Below are 18,131 nucleotides of genomic sequence, written 5' to 3' on the forward strand. Positions count from 1 at the left end.
TAAGGCTGCTGTTGCTCCAACTCTGCCAATCATCCTTAATAGGATAGGTTTATGCACTTAAAGTAGCAAAGAAAAATATTCCAAGGCTAATAACAGGAGAAATTTTATTCCTGTAAGGACTACAAGTCCTTAGAGTAAGTGATGGCAAGGGGTAAGGAGAAGGTGAATTATACTTTTATTTTTCAGTTAAATCCACTTATATTTTTAAGTGTTAAAACGTACTAATCTCTAAAGAGAAGAAAAATACACCTGCCCTAAAGTTTTTATTATGGACTTTCAAATTATCTGATTAATAATATTCTGCAAATCAAAAAACACTTGTCATTAACTACCTACATGCTAGAGTTAAGTCAAGTTCTAACATGTCCATTTTGTGCCTGAATTATTAAAAATAACTATTTATATTGATCAAATTAACAAATTCAAGAAAATTATTTACACCTTAGCTTAACAAATGGGATATCTGATATAATTCCCACAGTCTTTTCTCATGACTGGTTAAATAATGGAAAATTCCCCTTCTATTTGTGAAAACATAAGTATTAGTTCTCCTAATATATTTCTGGTGAGCAATTAAAATATTTTTAATCCATTGCTTAAATCACACAATCCTTCCTTTATCAATTAACTATTGATATCTTTGATATTTATGAAAATTCAATGCATACTTCAAAGTTGTTATAAATTTACATAGGGACTTCCTTGGTGGTCCCGGGAAGTGGTAAAGAATCCACCTTACAGTGCAGGGGACGCAGGTTCGGTCCCGGTCAGGGAACTAAGATCCCACATGCCTTGGGACAACTAAGCCCGTGCACCACAACTACTGAGCTCACACGCCTCAACTACAGAGCCCACGTGCCACAAACTACAGAGCCCATGCGCTCTGGAGCTTGCGCGCCACAACTAGAGAAGAGCAAACCCTCATGCCACAACTAGAGAGAAGATCATGCACCACAACGAGAGCCTGCGCACTGCAACGAAAGATCCTGCATGCCTCAACAAAGAGCTCACGTGCCGCAACTAAGACCCGATGCGGCCAAAAAATAAAAATAAATAAATAAATAAGTAATAAATTAAAAAAAGAAACAGCAGTAGCATGCTTTAAAAATAAATAGACAACAGTCCTCTTTTAGCCAGAAAAGTACTTCCACAGTATTAATCAGATTAGTTTCTAATATTTAATTATCCTTTAAAATTGATTAAATAATTTAGGAGGGGCAAATTTTAAAAGGCACAACTATGAAAAGTGGGTCTGCTTGACACCCCATTTCCTACTCCCAAGGCAACTAGTGTTATCAGTATTTTCTGTATTCTTCTGGAACATTCTACACTATATCAGCACATATATATGTGCATGACTTTGTTGTCTTCAATTAACATTGTATTTTGGAAACAATTCTAGATCTCAGCTACTCATCACAGTATGAATTTTATTGTAGCTGATTTCATTTATTTCTCATTGCTTGACTTTTAAATTATTTCCAGATTTTGTCAATGATACATTAGAATAAACATTTTCATATATACACGATTACACATAAATGCAAGAATATCTGTATGATAAATACTTAGAAGTAAAATTGTAGTTAAGAGGTTATATGTACTCTCAATTTTGATGGATGTTGTGAGATTGCCTTTCTTAGAGGTTGTACCATTTCACACTTCTCCAATAAATTACAGCTGTGCTTACTCACCACAGCCTTGTTGTGTGGTGTCACCAAGCTTGTTTATTTGGATCAGTTTCACAGGCAGACATAAGGGAGCCCCACAGTTTTAACTTGCATTTCTCTTATATGAAATGGAACAGCTTTTCCTATGTTTAAGAGCTATTTATGTTTGCTTTACTATAAACTATTGCCCATTAACCTGTTAGTTAAAACTTTTATTGATTTATAGAAACTCCTTACATATTAAAGATATTAACCTTATATATGTATCATCATTACTAATACTTATTCCAAGTTTATTATGTTTCTTTTGATGATGTTATGGTTCTTATCCACACATATTTTATTTTTAGGCAGTCTTACTGATATTTTCTTCAACTTTCCTTAGACATGTTCTTCTTTAATTTAAAGATCTACTAAAACTTATTTTCTGTATATTTCTTTAGTCACTGTGGGTGACCTGAGCTGGCTTCAGCCTGCTTGGGACAAGGACAGGGGTGGGAGTGGGGCCTGTCTCCTCACAGTGCTGGGTTACTGTTTCCTGGGGTGATGGCATTTTGATGTGTCAACCTGGCTAGCCTGAATGATATTCCTGTGTTAATGAATCAAACTGTGATCTTGGTACTGCTGTGGAGGGATTTTGAAGAGGTAATTAAAATCCTTAATTTGCTGATTTAATTTAAGGAGATTATCCTGAATGGGCCTGGCTTAATCAGTCAAGAGTCCTTAGGAGAGATTGAGGCTTTCCTGAGAGAGAAAGTGCATCAAGGGGAGAGGGGTGACTGACCCTTGGCTGGTTGTGAATGACAGCTTTGGCTCTTCCCTGAGTGCTTCCACCCTGCTCATCCTCCCTTCCTGATGATCTGCTCTATGGACATTGAACTTGCCCCTACAGTTGCGTAAGGCAAGTCCTAGTGATGTCTGTATATCTGTGTGTGTGTACATGTATACAGATGTGTGTATGTATAAATATGTACATGTGTGTGTTATGTATGTACCTATGTGTGTGTATGTGCATGAATGTGCTGTGTGTCTTTCACGCATCAATCTCTGACTGGTCATGCTTCCCTGGTTGAACCCTGAATGATGCCCTTGGAAACCACAGAATCAAGATAAATGTGGATTGCTATGTCTACTCTGTCTGCAGTGAAACTGTTCATTTCTGGGACTGTGCAGGGTGAAGGGCTATGTGTTGGCACACCAGCTGTGGGCCATGATAAAGAGAACGATGAAGAAACAAGCGGTGGGAGGCAGGGGTGTGGCCCACGCCCATGGGGGCTCCTCCATGGCTGCCAGTTAGACCTGGTGCGTGGAGGGGCCAAGGAAGCCAGGCGAGCGAAAGGTTCTGGGCCTGCTGATGGGGCACCATGCATGGGCAACTCAATGTCCCTCCCTGAGTTGTGCTATGAAGCTTCGTCAATGCAGCATTTGATCAGGACTCCTGAAAAGATGACTCGTGATTGGAAGGCACCTTGAACCAGAACACATTTTGAATCACCTCAGTTGATGGGGTACCATCTGACCTATTTCCCCCAGACAATGGTCCTGTGAGATGCCATCCTGGCAACCAGGTGAGCCCTGTCCAAGGAGAAGGGGCGAATGCCAACAGGGGTCGAGAGCCATGTGGGCCAGAAGGTGGCCACCGTGGAAACTCTCCACGAGTTTTGCCTTTGATCATGGGGAATGCTGACCTCTTCAAGGTCAAAGCCTCAATCACGTACTGGCCCTGGTGGCCTGAATCAAACAACAAATCATGGGGCAAAAGGGACACCAACATAGAGCATGTATTGTCTTGACAACCTGGTCCCCAACTCCTAACATGCCACCCTGGCATGGGTAGGCCTCACTGTCACGCCCCCCCCTCCCCGGAAAGGGATGCCCCCTCATGGCTGATGTTTCCCACGAGCTGATCCACACTGACTGGGAGCATGATATCAAAACAGACAGTTATTCCATTCAGGTTTATCACATAACTTTTCCCCTCAAACACCACACTAAACTCACTTCTCTGTTCTGTGGTCAACATGATTGAGAACATCTAGAATATGACTGCCACTTGGAAAGAAAATCTCAGGGCTTTTATGCTTTTTATTTCCGTTGTTTCTACTTAGTACTTTAGGCAATCTGCTTCATGAACTGACACTCAATTATATGCTGAAATGTTTGGAAAAATACCAACCGATATGAAAATGGAAAGACTTATTAATAAAATAATCAATTTTAACCCCAATGATAAAACTAAAAAGTAAAAACAGAAAAGCAATCCATATACAAGTTATAAATACATTTTTTGAGGGAGGTGATTCATTATAAATAAAAATCTTTAAAAAAGGAACTTCTTTTTATTTCTTTCATAATTCAATCATATAGCAAACTATGAAAATGCATTATATGTCAGCTTCACTCTCTCATAAATAAAAATGGCATTTCTAATTCTCAAATTCCACCTTGTCTTTATACATGTTATATTTAAAGTTTTGTGTTGGAACTGTACAGCCACAATGAAGTGACTGTGGCACTTCATATTTATAAATCCAATGGCCTTGTGTAGTCCCTGGGCAGGATCCACACAACCTTGGCTGTTCCTTCCGCCAACATGTAATTTATCTAGTCAATTACCATAAGGCTGCAGCATGTGATTCTGGCTCGCTTTGAAAAGACTTTCCCATATGAGAATTCCCTCCCACCTATTGCATGGACTGAAATGAGTTCCAAGAGCACATTATAGCGGAGAGAGCACACTCACGGTGATGGACTTTGCAGGAAAGGGACTCGGACCACACAGAAAGCAGGGCGTGGGCTGCCCAAGACGGCTACATATGGCAGGGACATGAGACCAGAGCAGCAGGAGGGTTGGCAGCAGGGCACACGGAGTGGGCAGCCACAGGGCAGAGTGTGGGTGCTGAGTGCGGGTCTGTCCTACCACTTAGTCAGGGACAGCAAGCAGGGGACGTTTGAGCACCTTTCTGTGGCCAGGCTTTGGGAAGGAGTATGATTTGATTCTTGAGATTATTCCACCCGCTGACCAAGTCTAGAAACCATAACGGCAAAGAGGAACAAAAAATGTTTCAGAAAACAAATACAGGCTACCTTACATGACATGCTATTTTAACCTGTTCTATAATTACACTAACGCCCTCCAGATTCTGTTGATGAGATGCACTAGGGGCAACACATGATCATTAAAAAGGCTTCAGGAAAAGCTGACCCCTTGAGCAGAAGGATCTGGAAAAATACTTGGGCAATATTTTCCATAGAAGGCTATAAATTTGAGCTTTTACATTAAATAGCCGACTTTTCATACAGAATTATTAAGTCACAAACTCAAGACAAATCATCCTAAAGAAACTAATTTTGCATGCCCAATTTTGTTACTTCTTGTGGGTGCTGGTTCCATGATGTTTGTGGAAATTCACTGAGTTTGGCCCTTAGGGAACATGCATTTTTTTCCTATATGTTTTTCACTAGTCAATAAAAAGTTTTTCCAAAAGGTCCAACTCCTTGAGGCCATTAGGTGATGCAAGGTTAAATAGAGGGCTTGATATTCTTTTAAGAGTGCTCAGTCCTAAGCCCTCATGCCTCTTAGAGGAAAATGGACCTGTCTCATGATGGGACGGGTACAACCTTAAAGTTGACTCGCCAGGTCCAAGAGCTGTATAAAGGGCAAAATAAAATGATGACTCCATTAAGGTGCTATATTTTAGAGGTTGATCCCAAAGTTCATTGGTATTTTAGCAAGCTCCAGTTGCCCCAGTCTGGGGACAGGGGCTGTGCCCGGAGAACCTGCCTGGTTCAGCGTAGTTGCCGCTTCTGAGCAAGTCAATAGCCCCCTCAGAGGGCAGAGTGGGCATTCTGCCTTTTGCAGATTTTAAGTGTTAACAGGCAGAAAGTGAGGTATAGAGTGCACAGCTCACGATGGGGTAATTTTCATTCCTCACAGATGGCATTAAAGGGCATCAAATGCCCACAGTGAGGTCCCCCTTAAAGTAGCAGGACATCATTCCTGCTTGGAGTATAAATCCGTGTGTCAACTCATAACAGTCTGGAGGGAGGAAAGAGCTGGAATTCTCTCTTTTTGGGAGTATCAGGCATGTGTTGGGCAAACCCACGTGGAGAAGTGTGGACAAACCACATTCTCACCTCCTATTGACAAGGAGGGAGATGTGGGTTCTGGCCAAGCCCCTGAATCCATCCTTCTCTAAGGGCTTCTCTCATGTGATGGCACAGAACATCCCCATCCCAAGCCTTCCTCCACCAAGGTATGGCCAAAGCAGCTTTCCTGGAAAGGGTGATTTTTCTGATAACAATGTCTTGGTTGATTTAACCAAAAGAGTCGGGCGGTCTACCTCAGTGAGATGTCTTACACACTTGGCTCACCACACCATCATGCACGTGGTCACAAGGATCGTGCACATGCCTCCACATGGACGGATCAGGACTGAACCTGAACAATATGCTACATTTCCCAAATCTGCCAGGAGGCATATTTCTGATTTAACACTGGGTTGCATGGTCATTTTGTATACTTTTAGAAAATGGAGGAATTTTAACCTACCTAAGAAGTTAAGTTGGCTAGCTCGGATCTGAAAATAGGCTGATTCTAGCTGACACCCGCAATCCCAGTTTATCAAGTGTGATGAAAACAATTACCATGACTCCTGTTATCTAAACATGCTTTTCATCATGTTAATATACAACTGTTTCACTTTTAACAGCATGGCTAAGTAACACTTACCACAGGATGGGAACTTGGAAGTTGTGGACGGAAATTAATATTTCCTGGTTAGAAAGAACATGGATAGTTACTGTTATGTTAGTGAAAACCAACTATTTATCCCCTCCCCCACTGCAGATCAATCAATGTGACTGTAAAATATTACTGCTTGAGGAGTAGATACATTTTCTGCATACATTTCTTGATACCCTCTTTCAGCTTTCTCACATAAGCAATTAAAATGAGTTTGTTTTTTAAAGTTAAAGTTATCAGCTATTTTTTGATGAATGATATCTATAAAACTGGAGCAATCTGACATCATTTTAATCAATCAGTAAAAACAAAAGCCTCATCCCATCTTGTCTGAATTTGCAACAGACCAGATCTAAAACGAGGCTGATTATTATCAACATCTGAAAGAGTGAGACTCCAATGTCTTGGCTACTCACCCACTTGCCCGTCAAATTTTTGACATGGAACTGTAAGAACTCTTAACAAACCATCTGACTTATAAGAATAATGCTCGACAAGCTGAAAAAGAAGAAAGTAAGAAAGTATAATAAATAATGGAGGCAGGCAATGGAGAAATCCTGACCTGGAGCAGCTGACTCCCCTTTGGACTTTAAAAGTGATTCAAGGACAGCGCTTAACAACAGAAGGTGCTTCCTTGGTGGTATTCCTGATCCCTTCCCATGCCTCTCTCCTGCCACCCTCAGACTTCTGGACAGAAGTCCACATGCCACCTTCCCTTTTGGACTCTGCTCTTGGCTTACCCTCTTTCTCTCTTTCTTCTTCTTCTTCTTTTTTTTTTTGGGGGTAGCAAGTTGCATTTATTTGTTTATATTCTCCCATATCTGTGTGATATTATAACAATGAATTCAGCATGCTAATGTTCATTCATTTATTCAGTCATTAAACAAACATTCTGCTGTGTGCTAGGTCCTGAGATAGGACAAAAGGTAAACTATGGTGAATCATCCTACAGTTGAAGTACTTTCTTGGTGGAGATATAAATGAACAATGTAAAGTGATTAATGGTGTAATAGTGTTGTGGGCAAAGGCTATGGAAGGACCAAACAATTCAGCCCAAAAGTTTCAGAGGGAAGACATCACAGCACAGGTGATGTAAGAGCTGGGACATGGGGAAAGCTGACCCTTTGGTAAATGGCCTTATGTTGACAGGATATGGACAGCCTTGGCTAATGGCTCCCAGAAAACTATGAATCATGATGCCTGATTGCTACATGAAAAAATAAATGAATGGCACATAGATTTACTTATATCTAATCAAATTATGCAATAGGAAGACAGTCTTAGTTTTCACATTTACTTTTCTCATACAGACATTTCCTCTTCAGACAAGCTAAAGCCTTCATATCTGATATTTCTTCCTTATCTGTTTATTGGTACCTTTTCCAGTTAAGGACTCTTTGCTTCTGAATCTTTTTTCCTCTCAAATCTTACCTATTTAGATGAATGTTTGTCGAATGAATATATTTTATCCTTCCAGGGAGCATTCTGTTTTTTAAATTTTATTTTATTGTGGAAAGAACACAACATGAGATCCACCTTCTTAATAAATGTTTCAATCTGAGCAGCCCTAACACACTACTGAGATGGACATCAAAGTTCTCTCTATTCTGTTAAATGCAATAGTGTGTTCTAAGGCTAATAGTATTGAGGTCCCTACAACAGCTGAAATATCACACATCTCCCCACTGTCATTCAAATATCTCCTTACAAGCTTATGTTTTCAGATAATCTATGCCACAAGGGTGTCTGGGAGGTGGGCATACATGTAAAGATTTCCCTCTTGGGCACGGGTCTGCAAACTTTTTCTGTAAAGGGCCAGGTAGTGATATTTTAGACTTTTTCACTCCACATGGCATCTGTCACACAGTTCTTTATTTATTTTTTTAAAAACCACCCTTTAACATATAAAAACCATTGTCTTCAAGTACTACAGAAAAGCAGACCAGGGGCAGATCTGGTCCACGGATGTGTTGACCCTAGCTCTAAAGAAAGGAATACTAGGGTAGTGTAGCAGTTACCAACTCTCAGACTCCTGGGTGGGGGAAGGGCACAGAGGTACCTTACGTTGGTGTCATGGAAAACCAATGAAATCACACTTGTAAAAATGGAAGGTACTGCTGGCATTTTTATGCTCTTTCTTAAACATATATAGTTTCTAACAATTAAAGTTGTTTAACATTATAGTCAGCATGCAGACTTGGAAACTGTGAGTGGGCTCAGACAGGGAAAATGGTCATTCAGGAGAAGTGTAATGGCTGTGTACCAGTGATGGAGCCCAGGACCCTCAAGCATTGGGCTGACAGATGGACTCCAGTGCCTTTAAATGCACACCATCAATAATTCTTGTAGGAAGTGAGAGACTCTGATGGGAAATTAATACCAGAAGGCAACATTCCCTACTCATCTCTCTGATTTGCATTGGGCATTAGTACCTAATAGGTTAAATACTCTTTCAAAGCGGTACCATTAAAACAAAGTCTGTGGTTGATAATAAGCTACATGCTAATGATCTACAAACCAAAAGACAATGTCAGCATTATGACTAATATGAATAAATATTAAAATACCCAGCATTCAAAGAAGAAGATTTTGTCCCCAGCTACAGCGTTAGGAACCAAAATACACCGTGTGGTGGTTACTCTAAGTGCTTTAAAGGTAATGGGCATCCCTGATCACAGTTTTTAAAAAGGCAAGATTTTGAGTCAGGTCCTTTCCTGCTGTAACCACACATGAGGTTCCTGGCGGGGCCTGGTGTGGACATTTGAACCCATCCCCGATGACGTGTCGCACCTACAAAAGCTCAACGTAGCTCTCGCTCTTGGGATGGCAGAGTCCCTTGGTTTTCTCTGTCTCTGGACCCACTACAGTTTATAGGATGCTTTGCCATTTCCTCATGGAGCTGTGATTTAGAATGAAGCCAAGTCGTTCGTGCTCAATGTTAAGCAGGGATGAACACCAGATTAGGGCTCATTAGTGCCTAAGAAACTCCCAAATTATGCTCTGTTTTCAGGTTTACTATCAGGTAGGTCAAGAAGAACCCCTTTTTAGACCAGGGCTGAACAATCCTAAACAAGTGGTGGCCTGAAGCGCAGGTTCAACTGCTAGGTTGCCCTAATTTTGCAGCAAGATTCACTTGGCAGTGAGAATGGCACCTGGCATTTTATATTAAATTTGGCCTCTCACAACTCAAAGAACAGTCTGATTACCCACTTCTAGGCCTCCCTTCCCAGCCATCCAAACCTTTCTATTGTGTGTATTTGTCTGATAGGCTGTTCTGGGTTCCAGGCAGAACGTCTTAGAAAGAAATGCCTCTAGTGCCCCAAGCCAGGGTCTCTGGTTAAACTAAGCACAGTCCTGAGCGGGTACCACTTCCTAGTGCCAAGAGCTGAGGGGCCCTGGATAAGCTATGGGAGCCTCTATCACCTGACATGATGACCCTAGACCAGTCATCCAGGAACCTGAAGGCTGAAAAGCAGACTCTGATTGGGCAAGGACCCAGGTGGCATATTCTAACAAGGTCCAGGTCCTGGTTCCTCTCTTTTCTAAGGATGATGTATACCTGCCAGAGCGTGTCGAAATTCTTCCCACCAGGGATGGAGAGCTTCCCCGTTTTGTCCTTATCGATGCGGTAGTGCAGCACCTTCCCCTCGTGCAGCAGGCACAGGGCGTAAGACCCGTTGTCCCTGGACCTGATCCTGGAAGAGAGGAGACAGCGCATCACTATCACTCCTACCACCTGGAAGGGAGAAGCACCCTGGGGAGGCAGCCTGCAACAGCGTCCCAACCTCGGGAACAAGGAGTCAAGGACTTTGTACCCAGGGAGGCCCAGCCCACAGCTCAGTGACACCGCAAGCTCCAGACAAGGAAATGCTATGGTCGGGGACAGGCCACAGCCAAGCCCAGCAGGCTGGGGAGCGTTGGGTGGGCATCAGGAGAGGCCTGGGCTCTGGGGGCAAGTCCTCTGTTTGCCTGGAGCAGCAATACTGCTCAGGGTACCAGTAAGTGGGACCCTCAGCATTCCACAGCTGGGGAGTCCTCTTCACTCACCTCCTCTCTTCAGTGAGGTCTGCATTTGGATCAGATTCCAGGGAGTGCAGCTCCCCTGTCTAGCCAAGGGTGGGCGTGGAGGGGGGTGGTGTTTGGTGGGCATTTTAACTAGGAACCTTCTGGACCCCAGATGGAGGGGGCTGAAAGCTCTCTTCACTCCCTCAAGCTCGCTCTCCCCTTTGCAGGGAGGAGAGGGCGGGACCAGGACCGGTATTTAAAATGTTCCATGTGATGCGGTCAGATGACGTTGCCAGAAGAAAATGTCCTCCAGCGTGGGGTGGGGAGCAGCAAGCAGAGCCAGGTCCGCGCTGGCTGTGCTGGGCGCCCAGGCTCTGCCTCCTGGTCCCAGTGGGTGCTCCTGGACCCCACCCCCTTCCCTTATCTAGGAAATGAGACTTGTGAGTCTGATACCGAGCAGAGAGGCACCTGCTGTGATGCAGGGGGACCTGCCGCCCATGGGGAGGGCCTGTGGGACTTGGGGAGGGCGCAGGCTAGGTGGGGCTGCAAAGGCACAGAATGGAGGTGAAGCCCCTCCCCAGCTGAATTCCTTAGTCATCGCCATCCTCAGCCCATCTTCCCCTCTCAGCAACTCAAGCCCTTGGGATCACAAGATCTGCGAGAGAGTGAGTCATTGAGGTCCCAGAAAGCCTCTCCGGCTTTGGCATTTTCTAAAATGAGGAAACTGAGGTCCCCAAATGTTAAGCAATGTGCCCAATGCACTGTATTTTGGGAAGAGTACAAATATGCCAAGCTGCCGTCGGATTTCCATGTTGAGGGGAAATTTCTGATGCCTCCTTTGGGTTGTACGAGGCCACATCCACAAGATGCACTTTGGAAGCTGACGTGGTCACCCTTGGCCTTGTACGTTCACCTCAAAAAGCTAACCCAGGACTTGAGATATGAGCTGTGTCGTTGGAACCTTGTTTTAAAAATAAGTTTAAGTTGTGCTTGGCTGTGCGTGACGAACTGGTTCCCTGCATGCACCAGTGCTCAGGGCAGCTGGTGTGGGTGGCGGGAAAGGCCCAGACCTGCCTCGGCCTCGGTAGGGGCCGCTTCTGAAACCTTCTGCTCTGTGAAAACATCCCTTCCTCCCAACCCAACCAGGTCACCGGCACCCCAAAGTGTAAGCTCCCTTTCACGGTTACATGGCCCATGAAGGCCAGTTGGTTGCTGTCAAACTGAAAAACCACCACACAGAAAAGGAAAAACATATTTTTATATGAAGGATAACTGAGTCTATCTTGTAGGGAAGCTATTTTATAATGTGGGGCTACTCACACCTGCTTTGTTAATTTTATAAGCATCCGTGGCAAACAAATAGGATAGTTTGGAGGTACAAAGAACTATACAAATTCTTAATGTGAAGCAATATCAATTTACATATGTGCATATAAATGGTGACCTTGGGATACTGATGCTCATAGGCCATTCCAAAATACCACTCTCTTTGATTTAAAGTCCTTTGCATCTTGGACCTCAGGGCCCTGGAATCAATGAACTGGATCTGAACTCTGGTTTTCCAGATCCATGTCCAACGCCCAACCATTCCACCTTGCCTTATGCCCTGATTGACCTTTTGTTGTTAAAACTGAGATGGAGGATCACAGAATGTCTGGAGAGATGGTTCAATCACCTCATCAGAAATTGGGAAATGCAAATTAAGACCACAGTGGAAATACCATTACACGCCCTTCAGACTGGCAAAAATTAAGAAGACCAAAAATGCTAAATATTTCTGAGAATGAGGGCAATAGGCACCCTCGTATACTGCCTGTGGGAGCATGGATCAGTTCAATCATTTTGGTAAACAGTTTGGAATTCTCTACTGAAATTGAACCTATTTCTCCCCTCTGAGTCAGCAAAACACTCCAAGATATACAAAATGTGTGCATTCTGCACCTATAAAGTATGTGGGGATGCTTATAACAGCTTTATCTGCGATTATCAAAAACTGTAAGGGTGGGAGGGAGGGAGACGCAAGAGGGAAGAGATATGGGGACATATGTATATGAATAACTGATTCACTTTGTTATAAAGCAGAAACTAACACACCATTGTAAAGCAATTATACTCCAATAAAGATGTAAAACAAAATAGCATACTTTGCCAAAATTTTGTAAAAAAACAAAACAAAAAAAACCGTAAGCAGCCTAAGTGCAGAGTAAGTAGGTTGTGGGGTATTCATACCACAGAATGTCATAGAATAAAACAAACAAATGGCAGTGATACAAAGCACAGATGACTCTCACAAGTATAAAACATATACTGTGATTCCACATGCATGAAGTTGCCAGACAGGCAAATGCAAACAGTTTTGATGTACACCTAGGTCCTAGGTGGTGACGAGAAAGAAAAAAGAAGAAAAAAGCCAGGGCATGCTGGACACAAGGGTGCAGGAAGTGGTGTCCTGTAACGGGTGGGTGTGAGTGAGCGGCTTTCTGCGATGCTGCTTGTGTTTTAGTTCTTGACTCCAGTGGTGTTTGCTTTAGAATTATCCATTAAGCTGCACTTACAGAGTGACTCACTCTTCTGTGTGTTTAGTATTTCATAAGAAAAACAGCATTAAAAGAGAGCTGATTGTAGGCAGAAATTGAGCATCTCTTGCTTTTGGGCAGTGATTTCTGCAAAGGCACACGCTTCCTTGGGGCTCACCCTGAGAACAGGTCCCAGAGGAGTTTCTCTCCCAGAGCTCCAGCCAGGCAACCTGTTTCAGCTCCCGGGATGCCAGCGGTGACAGCTACCTGGTGAGCACAATCTAAGGACTGGGAGGCACAGGGACAGGCTGTGGACACGCAGCCCGAGCAGCCCCCAAGGCAGCTGGCAGGAAACGAGGGCAGAGAAGGGAAACCCACAGGCCCAACATCTGTAGGTGGCAAAGCCCAGAGGCTTGGTGACACTAACGGCCAGTAACTGTGAGGTGTCTGCTGGCTGCAGGCGGATCCTGGGATGGGCTATTTTTAATCTAACATATGGAAAATACTGGTTTGGAAGCTGAAGTATCTCCTCCTCCTGGCCCCCTCCTGTTCCTCAGAAAGCACCCCTCTACCCTGGGACACCCGCCAGGTTTGTCACATGGACACCCAAAGGGGAAAGAGCAAAGACTAGTCTTGCACCTTTTCTTGGGGTTGCTGGCCTCCACCCTCCAGGTCAACTATCTTCAGACATATTCCTGGAAGCCACAGAATACTGTATTTTTTCCCAGTGAGTCTCTTGGAAGAAGCAGGCTCATGACAGATTTGTGTTTTGCTACGACAGGGTGTGGGACTTCAGCACTTTTGAACTGCAAAGTTGTCCTAACTGGCCTTAAGACCGTTTTGAGGTCCTTGGTGAGAGGGCAGGAGAGCCACCTTGCCTCTGCGGGTGGATGGTCTCAGGCTCTGCGATGAGCAAGGCTTGCACCTCACAGACACCAAGCACTTGGCAAAGCTGAGGTGGGGAGAGTGTTTGTTCTGCCAGGCACAGCCTGGGGGGCCTGAAGCCCTTTTCCACCCTCCTACGACCTCCTGGATCAGAGAAAACATGTGGTAATGATGCCCAGACACTGACAGGGAAGTGAAGACTGGGAGGTGGTGGGACCCTCAAGGTGACCTCCACCCAGCAAGGTCTGGGGACAGTGCATTGCGTCTGCTGCAGACAGAACAGGACAGCTGGGGCACATCCTAGCCCACCAGGCATTCTCACTGTCCTGTGCGTTTGTTTTCCCATGGGCAGAGTAGAGCGTGGCTGGACGGAGGGGAAAGGGGGTGCCTGGGATAAGCTGTGTGCCTATGGCTGGGATGGGCTGTACAAAGAGACAGGGAGGGGCTCACTTCCAGGGCTGACACTGTATCGGGTGGTCAGATACTGCGGCATGGGGCCCAACCGTGGCTTCAAGACAGCAGATGAGGAGTAAGGAAGGAGAGGATATGGGAGTGGCAATGCCCAGTAGTATGCTTGCCCGTATAACGCTGAGAGCACCCCCAGACTCAGGAGAGGTATCAGCCCTAATGATCCACGGAAGACAAAAGGAAATGCAAGTTCTGGGTGCCTTTGCTTTGCACTATAGCAACATTTAGGCACATGAGCACACCATACATGCAATGAAAGCAGGATCAGTGTGGAACACAGGTGTAAATATGGGGCCATGCCAAGCTATTCTTTCACACATCTGCCTTTTAAAAAGTTTTATCAATTCCCCCCCCTCTCCCTCTGCTCTAGTTTATGAGGTGAAACTAGGTCAGGCTGCTTCTCCTCCAGCTTCATGGGGACCTTGATCAGACCAATGAAGTGATACTGATGTTAGTCCACAACCCCCTTTAAACTTTTCACTTCAGACAGGCCATGACACTTTATGCTGACCTGCGGCTGCAGAACCACACGTGTCGAATAAAATGGCACACTTTGATCCATGATGGCAACACCTAAGAGCGCTCACTGAACTCACCTTTTTTGTGGCATATGAAGGTCACACAGTCTCATTCATCTATGAATAAGGTTTTATCTAAACCCAGAGATCACTTTTGAAATTTAAATATATAACAAAAAGTGAGTTATAACTTAAGCGGGGAAAAGTGAGTGGCAAAAAAGAGAAAAAAAAAAAAAAGTGAGGGCTTCCCTGGTGGCGCAGTGGTTGAGAGTCCACCTGTCGATGCAGGGAACATGGGTTCGTGCCCCGGTACGGGAAGATCCCACATGCCACGGAGCAGCTGGGCCCGTTAGCCATGGACGCTGGGGCAGGGGAGGGAAGGTCTGGGGTACCTGGATTTCAGAGGCAGAGCACATAAGAGCACATCACACAGGGAACTCAATTGCTCTGCAGGGCTGGAAAGGTGGTTGACTGTGGAGGGCATGCGAAGGATAAACGGCACCACTACGTGGTACCTGCTCAGAGGCCTCTGCACTGTCTTGTTTCTCTGCATACAGGGCCCCAGGCTACCTGGGATGACTGTAACATATTAAAGAGCTGTCATGAGAAAAGCACGGGTCGAGGAGTCCCACCTATCATATGCAACAACCACAGGCCAGCGCAGGGTGCTGAGGACCACCCGCAACTGCAGGGGATGTAACGCTCTACGACCTCAGGACCCGCGAAGCCCACAGGCCACAGCTCGTACACTCCCCAGAACATGTGCCTCTCAGACCCTCAGACTCCAACTCTCTTGGCCTTCCTCTAGGCCTTTGTTCTCACCTTCCTGCCCTGCCCACACTACTCAGCTATGGCATGGGCAACACTCGCTCTTGACTTCTGCAAACTACGGTCCTGGTCGAAGACCTGACTCTCTGCCATCTCTCCCCCTGCAGAACCCTCATTCCCCTCTCTTCACAATCCAGGGGCCCAGCCCAGAGGTCAGGGTCTTCCTCAGGACCTCAAAAGTCTCCCAGACCTGACTGTACCACTGGTTTGGCCCAGGAGACTCGACCTGGCAGCTCCTCATCCCCACCTGCTCTCCTGGGATCTCCTTCAATCCCCTCCACCTCTTAGTCCCATGGCAACGCTGGCCTGGCGTTCACCAAGCATTTCCAAAATAAGACCTGCAGTCAGCACCTCTTGCCTTCCACCATTCTCACCCAGCGGCTCTGGGCACAGCCGCCCCAGCACTCATCCTGCTGTGGCTCTTCCTCCCTCCTGATGGAGTCCAGAACTGCCTTAGTACCACCTCAACCTCAGCTAAATCTAATCGGCCAGTTTAAGGATCATTTGGCAAATATTACAGTTGGTGTGGTAATAGGATGACCATCTGGCCTGAGACAGCCCTGTGGACCCCTGCTGTACCCCCTCCCATCATGTTATCGGCCCCCTTTCACTCTCCCTGAGTGGACAATCCATTCCCTGGTCCACCCCTTAGGGTCAGGAGGGACTTCCTGTCTGGTTGGACTGCCTTTCCTTCACACAGCTTGTCACTCCTGCCCTGCTCCTGGGCCAGGCCACGCTCAGGTGGCAGTGTTGCCCCCTAAGACTCTGCACTGACACTTCCTCCTGCCCAGGACCCCTTTCTTTTCTTTCTCTACTGCTTCTCTTCTCCTCACTGCTCAGAGCACAGCTGAAATGTCCCTTTCCCCAGAAAAAGATTCCTACCACTGAGACCTGTTCTGAGCACTGGGGCTCCACCCGTGAAGATGGAGGCTGGTCCCTGCACTTGGGCATGGAGAACAAGTGGGACTGACGGACAACAAACAAGTGAACAGAAATAAAGATACCAACGGTGTCATTAGGTGGGACGACCGTGATGGATGGAGTGGGACATGTAGTCACACGTCACACACTCTGTAGTTATGTGTTTCTAAATTTAACATCTTCCCCTAGGCTGTAAGCACGGTGCAGGCAGGGACTAAAGTCTATGTTGTTTGTCACAGTCCTATCACAATGTCTGGCACACATCTGGTGGAATGCATTATTTTGTGGAGTGCAAGGCTATTTTTGCAGCTTTTTTTTTTTTTTTTTTTTAACAGCATACTTGTAAAGTCAGAAAATAAGAACTACAGTGAAAATGGCATTGGCGACTTACTGGTTTGATGACTCCTTTGACAAATCTGAGATACTATCTTTTCTGTGCCATGTTAATTCAGCCGTTTGGAGAGCTGCCATCTGTGTATTTTAAAGGTCACCCAGAACTCACTCTTGACCCTGTAAGACTTGCAAGGACTTTTAGCCAAAAACAATAAAATGTTTTCCTGGGTACTAAACACACAGCAAGTGACAATTCCATTGTCTTTCGTTTGCAGAACATGGAAATTTTAGAGCGTTTTCGTTCTGAGATCCCTTACATGATGATACGAAGGGACTAGCACATTACATTTCAGCAGATGTGATGTGTTCTTGGAGCAGCACTTGTGAATGTGAGCTCTGAGCTGTCCTGCACGAACCACACGGTGAGATATTTCTGAACTGGACAGTCAGAGAACCATTGACCACAGCCCGTCCCACGGCCTCGTTTGGCCCAAGCAGGGCCCAGCAGTGGGACCACATGGCCTTAGAGTTTTATATGATTTGTAAAAGATATTTAATCACAGCCAGAGAAGACCACTCTTTCTTCCACTCCAACTTCTTTTCCCAGAGTTGACAATGATCCTAAAAATGGATGTGCGTTACTCAGAATGAGCTGTGAACCTAGAGGAAGGACTGAGTTTTCTTTTTTCAAAATGAAGAAAATACTACCAAATTATTGTCAAATGAAGAGGCAAACACTATGCCGTCAAAAGATGTAGAAAATAAAAGGTGCTATAGACATGTGTCAGGAACTTAAGTAAAAATAAAATATTGCTTTTTCTAAATTTTGTATGTTTAAGGGATTGATTCGTTTTTTAAAAATTGCAAATCATTGTGACTTTTTTTCTCACTCTAAAATATGCTGTATTTTGTACCTAATTTTGTGTTCTTTCTTAAAGAGGGTCTCCAAATTAAACATGCTTTGGACCCCACCAATTCTGGATCCTTCCTTTGGGGGAGAGGATACAACATTTTCAGAAAGTAAGCTTTGTTTCTCTTTCCTGACAAATCCATTTTGTAGTCACGCCTGAGCTGTGGCTAATTTCTCAAAATGGCAAACTGTGCTGTCATATGAGGCCTCAGAGAGCTGAGGGGACTCATCCCCAACACAGCCTGTCCACTCTGCCTCTGTCCCTGATGTCACGAATGAGGCACAGCTCTGGCCCCGACCCACAGGACCTGGGCTGAGGGTCCCTGTCTAGTG

General features: G+C 45.0%; 1 protein-coding gene across 2 annotated transcripts in view; it reads right to left on the bottom strand.

Annotated features, from left to right (window-relative positions):
- Nucleotides 1-18,131, bottom strand: part of SYK (spleen associated tyrosine kinase) — a 102,716-nt gene that overhangs the window by 28,981 nt on the left and 55,604 nt on the right. The window contains exons 4-7 of one of the 2 annotated variants that reach the window (XM_082629194.1): nucleotides 9,974-10,109; nucleotides 6,831-6,912; nucleotides 6,403-6,446; nucleotides 4,630-4,698 (exon numbers count right to left, since the gene is read on the bottom strand). In XM_082629194.1, coding sequence (XP_082485320.1) covers nucleotides 4,630-4,698; nucleotides 6,403-6,446; nucleotides 6,831-6,912; nucleotides 9,974-10,109 — 331 coding nt within the window. The remainder of the gene's footprint in view (nucleotides 1-4,629; nucleotides 4,699-6,402; nucleotides 6,447-6,830; nucleotides 6,913-9,973; nucleotides 10,110-18,131) is intronic. The other variant, XM_082629195.1, reaches the window with a different exon arrangement.

This window comes from Mesoplodon mirus (assembly GCF_964341445.2).
Source record: "Mesoplodon mirus genome assembly, chromosome: 1".
NCBI lineage: Eukaryota > Metazoa > Chordata > Mammalia > Artiodactyla > Ziphiidae > Mesoplodon > Mesoplodon mirus.